Genomic DNA, 8,946 nt, shown 5'->3' on the forward strand with positions numbered 1-8,946 from the left:
GCGTCAGTAACTGCCGCGCCGCCGCGTCCCCCTTCTCGTAACGCGCCCTGCAGCTGCGTGAGGGCTGAGGGGACTTGCCCGGCACCCCGTGCGGCGCCGAAGGAGAGAAACGGAGCGCCCGGCTGCCATGCTTGTACGGGTACCGCTGCCGCAGATGGAAAAGCACATTGCACGCGGCGCAGCAAATAGCAAAATGGAGTAGTACAGCTTCTAGTCGGGCTCTATTTTATTTTTGCAGTGCTTTCGTACCACAGCCTTAAAACATCTTTCGTATGATATCAGCTACAAAGGTCCCAGCACACTTCCAGCACTGTGTGGGACAGGATTGCTCCTCAGGAAGCAGGAGCTCAGATAGGGTTTGGAACTAGAAAAGTGTGCTTCAGTTGCAAGCATTCTGAGAGGTCGAAAGCTTACAACGTGCCCCAGCAGCGTTTGGTGATGACAGCCACAGACTGATGGTGCAGCTTCACCCCGTGTCCCACACGGCCCAGGGGAACACCGAGCCCTGTGCTTGTGAGGTTCTACCCTGGGCTGACTGATCTGCACGGCCCTAGAGAAACCAACCCCAGTGAGAATCGCAGGGCCAGATACAGTTGTTGAGGTGACAGATTTGACTAATTGCTTTGAAAATCACCCGAAATTACCACCAACACCAAGTGGACAGTGATGGGACTTGAGCACAGCTCAGGAATAAAGGCTCATAAATGGAGAAGAGCTGTCCCCACTAGCTATTTTTCAAGGCACACATTTTTTGGTAATTCAAAGATTTACAAGCATACCAGAAAAGCTGCCCAGAAGATGATCAGCCATAGTCCCTCTTACAAATATACGAATCAAAGGGTTTCAATTCATAAACTTCGTATTTAAACAGCACAGGAAAGGGGAGCATCAGTAATAAAAACTCAAGTTACCATTAAGGAGATAACAGTCACAAAGTATCTGGTCTTGGAAAACAGCGTGATACCACAAGCACATGAGATCAGGGTGCAAGCCTGAGTCTTAGGGAAGAGAGGCAAAAAGCTGCCATGCTTGAATACAGTTGACATGACTTTTTTAGTCATGACTTTGAACTTTAACTTTTTCTTACTAAAAGGCTATTTAGAAACACCACACAGTTTCTAGCTGTCAGCCATTCCACAGTTAGATTCTTGAAGTGCCCTTTACTCTCCATCAGCAGTGGGGGGTGGGAAAAGGCCAACAACATTTCCCTTACAGGTTAAAAAAAAAAAAAAATCACACCAGAAGGGAAAGGAAACAATCCCAGATGAGATTTTTGTCACAAAAAGGAGCACAAAGCCTAGAGAACATATATCGAGTCCCAACACAGCTTTAAAAGTGGTAGAGGCATTGACACGACCACTCAGGGCCTCTCCCAGTGCCGGGGCTGCACCAGGACGCTCCTGTGTGCCGATAGCTATGCAGCAGCCACAGCACTCCCAAAAGCACAGATCGTTGCAGGGATGCCTTATTTCAGCTCACTGCATTCTGATTTAAGTTCTTAATATAAACAGCAACACGAGGACACTGGGATTTGAAAGAAAAAAAAACATCTCTCATGTTCTTTGTGTACAAGTCTCAAGCTGTGTTTATGTGGTCACTGAATTATGTCTGACAGAACGTTATGTCTGTGACTCTCACAGAAACAAGGAACTTAGGAAAATAATACCGAAACAATATGAAGTTAGAGTGATTAAAACACGTGTTATTCTTCCTGGAAGGTACAGAAGTAAAACAGTCTGAATTGATTTGGAGAACAGACAAGAACTCTGCAGCACTCAGTAAGAGCTCCTCCACGCAGAGCACTTCAGCCCTTTTGGGAAACTTCAAATTCCTTTCTCTGCTGCCACTGTCCGAGTTCTCAGTTTTTGCCAATTATCTGAGTGTTACGTATCTTAAGAGCACATCCAATGAGACTATATTTAGACTGTCTGCTCAATTCATCTGTGCCAGAAAAGAACCATTATGTTATTTTCAATTACAATTACCATTGCCTGAATTTGAATTTGCAACAGTAAATGTAAGGCTAGACAGTTCTTTCCAGTCCTCTGGGAATGCTTTTACTGAAAATTACTTATTAAGGAAACAGAACTTGAGTTTATAAGCATTTTTGGTTGGTTGTTCTATGTTACTATTCCATGAGATATGCATTTCATTTATAATACTTAAGCTACAAACTGATTTTAAATTAATTTGTTCTCAGATTACAGTTCTCATTTTGTAACTTTACTGTGCTCTGATTTTTTTTCCCCCCACATTCAAAATACACATGTAGAACCAAGGCAAGTAGTACTGGCTAGATGTATTCTTCTTCCTCTACAGAGAAGATCCTTAAAATATATCACACAAAAAATACCCTCAACATACAGCACAAACCTTGAGTAGTTAGTAGTTAACCATAAAGTTGCATGTAACAGACATCTTCTGAATGCCGTGTCACAACAAATACTTATTTAAATCTTGCCACTAGTTTATCTTCATAAAGAGTAAAAACAAGTCACGTAACAATGATAATTCCTTATCTATGCAGCTGTGGAGTCAATGTTTTGCAGGTTGCAGAGGCCAAAGCAGCAACCACCGCCATCCGTCCCACCACTTCTGAGCAGGAAGGGGCCAGCAGCCCCTCTTCCTTTACTGTACTTCATACCTCAGACTAGCAGTTTTTAAATTGAAGCGTAGACAGACGCTTTAGGGACAAGGATAAGCAAACAAACTCGGTCTAAGATACCTGCTTTGATAACAGTCTTATCTGTGTGACTAAATGAACTGATGAAGATCACTTACATCTCTTTAGCATCTGCTTACTTAGGCTGCACACTGACTAGATCTGGGCAGTATTTCCCACCCTCGAAGTGTCTCCAAGATCTGCCTTTGTCTTTATATGCTGTCAAGGATCTCCTCTTTGTCTCGCTTACTCTAAAACTACTCAATTAAATCAGTGCCAGAAGAGCCCATCAAGCATTTAACTTGAGCCACATATTCTTTTCTTCCGCTGCCTTAATTTTTCTCAATTGTGTTAGAACAACTTTTATAGTCCAAACCTTACAGCTGAGCTTTTCTGTACCTATAAATCTCTTCTCTTATTAGGCCATGATCTGACACTTCTTTCAATCACAGACAATTTGCCTTTTCATTGTCTTCCATACTTGTCATATTATCTACTATCTCACCCCTTACAAGTAGAACATAAAAAAAATTACTCTCTCATATTCACTCACAAACAATCCATTAGACACCAAGAGCAAGTTACACTATGCTAGGAGTTAGGCAGGTAGTACAGTGAGATTTTCTTAATTCAACAGAGAAATGAAAGTGTGGACATCAAAATATGCCGGAAGATACTGGCTCCATTTTGCTATGTACCATGATAAGGGCAATAGGCTGCTCATGACCATACAACACCAGTTGCCAAGAAATCACTTACAGAAGTTTCCTTAAAATTAGCAGTGAGCCAAGAAAACAACAACAAAACCCTCCTAAGAGCTACAGCTTCCCCCTCTACCAACAGGAACCTACCTGAGGAGCAGCAGACACAAGAGCCAGCTTGCCCCTTTTTTCATACCCTCAGCCCAATAGCTCCACCGAAGAGCTTCAATCAGCTCAGGTGAAACAAAGCTGAAAAGGGACTATTTCAGCTTTTATACATCTGAGTTTTAGTACAAACTTACATGAAACTGTCTTCATATGTCCTCATTACCTGCATACCAAAGTATATCAAAAGACAGAAACAAATATTTGCGTGCACTAAATCATACATGTCTACAAATGATACAATATATACCGTGAACCTACCTTTTAGCAAAAAAAAGGAAGATTTTCTAAAGACATTTAACTGGTTAGTGCACAGCAAAAACAAACAAAAGAAAATAATTCTTACTGCAGAAATAGCTTCAGATGTAAATGACACTCTTTGCTTTCATTATCAGGAAAAAAATGGGGTATGACAAGTTATAATAAAAAATAGGCTCTCTAGCAGAGACTTTTATCTGCAGCTTTCAGATTTGTATTTTAAGAGAAAACATTTTTTTCTCATTAGTAACAACCCCTGTTCCACACACACATAATTGTTCTAACAGTCTCCAGGAAGCAGGGTCCGACTGCCCTACTTGATGCAAGATGTGAAGTCCTATACTTGGAACAGAGCAGTCCCAAAAACCGAGCAGGCTCCTGACTGAATGAGAGCAGCTCTGCAGAGAAGGACCTCAGGGGTCACAGCGGACAAACTGATGATAAGTCAGCAGTGCAACCTCACAGTGAGTGAAGGCTAATGAACACTGCACAGCATTGACACGAGCGAGGCCAGCAGGTGCAGAAAATGGCACTTCTCTCTCTTCAGCACTCGTGAAATCACGCTGGGAGTACTGCGCACAGCTTTGGGCCCCTAGCACAAGACACACTGAGGCAGGCGAGGCTGCAAAGGCCACCAAGATGGCTGGAGACTGAGGGAGCCAGGTCTGCTCAGCCTGGAGAAAAGGGCAATACCATTTCTATTTTCAGCTACAAAATGGTGACTGAAGGGAACATGGAGCCAGACACCTCTTGGTGGCACCCAAAGGACAAGAGGCCTGCTTTGTGGCACAGGGAGTTCCTATTAGGTAAGAGGCAGAAGTGGGGGGCATTCTCAATGAAGGCAGTCAAGCAAAGGAAAGGTCCCCCCACAGTTGTGAGATTTCCACCCCTGGAGATGCTCTCACAGTTGTGAGATTTCCACCCCTGGAGATTTTCACCCCTGGAGATGAACCCTTTGAGCATGACCTATCAGACCCCAGATAAAGCCTTGCCTTGAGCACGGGGATGGAGTTGGGGACCCTCAGAGAGCCTTTCAATCATGATCAGCCAGCAATTCAATGGAGCACCCTCAAAATGAAAGCATGAAAGTTTTTCTTTTAAAATGCTTCAAACGAGTATTAATGCCTTTTCTTGGGCTAAAATTATACTTATCCTCAGCATACAGCACATATTATTAACATTGGGATTAAAAACCACACTGTGCAGCCCTACCCCCTAATCCACCCAGCTGCTGCATTCCAGCCCTGCCAATCCCCAAGACAACTTGTACAACAGCTCCACTTCCTCAGGACTTCTCCTGTACTTCTAAAGACCAGGTCAACTGCCCTAGATACTCCCCAGTTGTCCACACACCCTCACTCGTTTCATTAGCAAGCATCACATCACACATTTAATCGAACTTCTGAAAAGGAATAGCAACAATGGGACTTTCAGGCAGTGCAGCTGCTTAAAACTCATTTCTCACATCCTTTTGCTTGCACTTGGCCAAATATTGCGTGTCAGAATTCTGTAAAATCAATTTTCAAGTTATCCATCCAGCTCCAGAGCCTACTTTCCAGCCTCACAGACTGAAGTCTAACAAGCTGAACAAATTTTGTCTTTGCAGTTCCTTGCTTAACACCACGGGGAAAATTCTGTCAAAATCTAGATGCTTATACTAATGATAGAGGGAGGAGAGAAAGTCCCTTTTCAAAAATCAGCACAACAAAATGCTTTTCTAAAAAAGTAGAAAAAGAAGTGTCTGAGGGTGTCCTGCACACAGAAACAAAACCAAAGCTTTTGATACATGGGAGTGCATATAAAACCTTCATGAATCAGTGACAGTTTTTTAAGCCATAAGATACTGAAACTATTTTCAAAATCTCTATCACAAATATTTTAAAAGATTTTCAGTAAATATAAAATTACTCTAGATAATACTTCAGTATAAAAATATTTTATTAGGTTCATACTTTGCTGAATTCAGATTCACCCAGATGCAGAATTACAAGGAAGAATATAAACTGGGAGACTTGATTCTCAGAAATAGCAATCAAATCACAAAGATGGAGCAGCACCTTTCAAGACTGATTTCTATAGTAAAAAGCCATAATACCAAATTTGTCAAAAATGAATCTGAAACAGTTTCCTCTGTGACAAACCTCAAGAAGTAACAGGTCCAGGTGCTGACAGTAATCTACACACTTATCACACACTCTTCTTGGGAAGCTTGCCGTAAGTGCCTGTGCAAAGCTACAAACAGGTAAAGGCAAACAGCAAATATCAACATCCTGTCACTGCTTAATTCCCTCAAAATACTTTGAGCCTCCCTGCCTTGATCTGGCACATAACTGAGAATATTCTTTAAATTACTTTGTCATGCAATTGTAGTTTTCTGCCAGGATACATGAAGGTTTCTAACAATGACAGTGGTGCTATTTGCTGATCTCAGGACTGCAAGAGCACTTATCATCTCTGCTAACATTTAAACTCAAAATATGCTATGCATTTTTACGCACTTCCTTTTACTGGACTTCCACATTGCATCATCCCAGAAGTATAAAATACTGAACATTAAAAATCCTAATATTAACATGACAGCAAAACTGTTTTTCAATACATTTTAGTATATTTTTGGAAAATATTTTTTGATACAGAAACCTTAAAGTTCCTCGATGTTTCAAGTGGGGTTTTTGCCTAATGTCTCCTGATATGCAATGAATCTTCTCAAATTCATCTTCACGTTGTCAAGAACACAAAGTTGATCTGTACTATATTGTCCTTTGCCTTCTTTTCGTATCTGAAAAACCAAAAAACACATACTTTCACTAATGGAGAAGTTTTTCCTATTAGATCCCCAGAAGCTGGTAAAGTTTAGAGGTTCTGTAGCAAGCCATGCTATGTATGCGTTTTGACAACACCAACACGTTCGTGTGTGCACATTCACCACTAGCAAATGTTTCTGCAAGTCACATCACTCCAGTACAACATTTCTGCTTAAAACTATGCTACAAGTGGCATCTTATTTCACTCCTAAATCTAAAACATGCACTTACTAACTGCTTTTCAAATTAAAAATCTTACACACCTAACTGATCAAACGACTGTAGCCCTGTCAAATATCCATACGTGCTTAGTGATAGGACTATGAAAGTCACTCCTCAGACTTCACCCAACTAAGAAATAATGCACTGAAGGCCATTCTCTATTTAAGTCAAAGCTACACTTAAAATTACAGCTTACAATTTTGGCTGTACAGTTCTTGGAAATACAGGATAATTAACTAACAACAGAATAAAAATCCACATGCAACTACTGCAAATTAAAACCAGAAGATGTGAATGTAAATTCAGAGGAGACTTCTCCTTCCCAACAAATTAGCTGCTCTCTCTCCTCCAGAGACATCTAAAAGATTATTTTTACAAGAGTTTCAGAAAAAATAATCAATTGCACATCACTAATGCTGACAGTATAGCATAGATGTTGCAATGCTGTTACCTTAACAATTCTATAAACTGCAAGGTGAGTGCATTTGGTTTCTCTAAAGCAGAATAGCAGGAATTTAATTATTTGCTTTCATTTTTTTTCCCATCATCTCATAAAGTCATACATTCCTGCTTAATTATCTCTCCTAGCTGCCTAAATCACAAACCTGAACCCACGCAGTGAACTGAGATACCAAGCTGGCTGTATCTGATGCCTACCCTCATTTTGAACACTGGCTGAAATTCTTTCAGTGCTGGAAGCAACTTCATCTGTACTGCTGCTTTTTCTGCTTCTTTACCATCTGCAAATACATCAAAAAGGGCATCCAAGGCTTCCCCTGCTACCACAAGAGAAGACTCCTTCATAGCCACCTCAAGAAGAAATTTTCCAATCATCTAAATACAAGAAAGAAAAATTGAGTTTTCAAACACTGCATACAACAATTTTTAAAAGTATCAAAGTTTCAGGCTTTCCACACAAAGTAGGCTTTTTCACCTTTAGTGTTTCAGCTGTATCTTGTACTTTGGCCAAGACGCTGCCAGAAATTCCAAGGATGCTCACTACATTCACTCTCACACTGGCATTGCTGCTGTGAATACTCGCTTCACATAAAGCCAGGAGCTGCTCAGGAGTCATACACTGATCAGCAAAAGAAAGAAAGGAAAAAAATATGTATTAACATTTCCAGAGAAACTTCAAAACATGAAACTTAACTAATGTGCTTCTACAGAACACTCAGGCAAATCTGTAATAGGAAAACAGAAATTCCTATATTATGAAGGGTACACAGATTCTTGAAAGTGTAATCAATAAGAGAACAGTTAAACTTTCCCTTTCAAATTCATAAGGTGTTTCTTTCAGAACTTAACTAAAGCTTTGTGAAGCTGAAGGAAAAAAGTTCTGAGCCAAAAGGGATTTTCACAAATCTACGCAGCTCATTAGCTATCCAGCTCGTTACAACTTATAGAAGCTCATATTTCAGTTTAAAGCCAGAAAGGACCAGCAGCCCACCTAGTATTACATCTTGTATAACAAATCACTAGGCTTCATTTCTATATTTAGCTCATGCCCAATGCTGGATATTTAATTCAAGTCCAACAAGCATTCTAGAAAGTCCAGCTTCAACTGGATGACATCAGGAAATAAAGAATCCATATGTCTAGGTGGTGTTAGCAGGTAATGTACTTGTCATTCTAACCATCTCACCCAAAGTTTTTATTGCTATTTTAATTTTTAAAACATTTCACCTGTTTATGTAGCAAAGTGTTCCTGTAAGGTCTATGAACCTACTGGAACATTTGAGCTTGATACCTCTTACCTGGGAGATGTTCTTTGATGCCATTGTTTGTAAGAGAGCTCTCAAAGCACTGGTTATGGCTTCCAGGAATTCTGTGTCTTCAGGGAGTTCTGTTAAAGAATTGCACCCAAAGCCAAAAGTTAAATGAGAAGATAAGGATACAAGAAGCATGAATTCCTTAATCCTTAATTTTTTCCTTCAAGTACTACCAAAACCAGAAAAAGCTAGATTTTCAGTAACTGATCTTTGTAGTTGCAACCATAGTGATTTTTTAAATTCAGTAGTAATTCTATCTGGAAATTAGATATATTGTTCTTTCATGGCACTTACTTTCACAGAATCATTTGTGTGAAGGGACCCTTAAAGGCCATCTAGTCCAACTCCCCTGCAATGAACAG

General features: G+C 40.4%; 1 protein-coding gene across 1 annotated transcript; it reads right to left on the minus strand.

Annotated features, from left to right (window-relative positions):
* Positions 1-5,703: 5,703 nt before the first annotated feature.
* LOC104912951 (HEAT repeat-containing protein 3-like) lies at positions 5,704-8,688 on the minus strand. The gene is made up of 4 exons (XM_010717790.3): positions 8,570-8,688; positions 7,747-7,890; positions 7,470-7,646; positions 5,704-6,565 (listed from the first exon to the last, which is right to left on the minus strand). The coding sequence occupies exons 1-4, from the start codon at positions 8,591-8,593 to the stop codon at positions 6,446-6,448; spliced, it is 465 nt and encodes a 154-aa protein (XP_010716092.1). The 5' UTR covers positions 8,594-8,688; the 3' UTR covers positions 5,704-6,445.
* Positions 8,689-8,946: the final 258 nt, after the last annotated feature.

This window comes from Meleagris gallopavo, chromosome 13, assembly GCF_000146605.3.
Source record: "Meleagris gallopavo isolate NT-WF06-2002-E0010 breed Aviagen turkey brand Nicholas breeding stock chromosome 13, Turkey_5.1, whole genome shotgun sequence".
Lineage (NCBI taxonomy): Eukaryota > Metazoa > Chordata > Aves > Galliformes > Phasianidae > Meleagris > Meleagris gallopavo.

Bases quoted from the DNA above. Each gene is read 5' to 3' on its own strand.
- LOC104912951 (XM_010717790.3), bottom strand. From the start codon at position 8,593: ATGGCATCAAAGAACATCTCCCAG. The intron at 7,891-8,569 runs GTAAGAGGTATC...TTTGCTGATCAG, and splicing joins CATCAAAGAACATCTCCCAG to TGTATGACTCCTGAGCAGCT. The intron at 6,566-7,469 runs GTAGGCATCAGA...TTGGTTTTTCAG, and splicing joins AGCCAGTGTTCAAAATGAGG to ATACGAAAAGAAGGCAAAGG.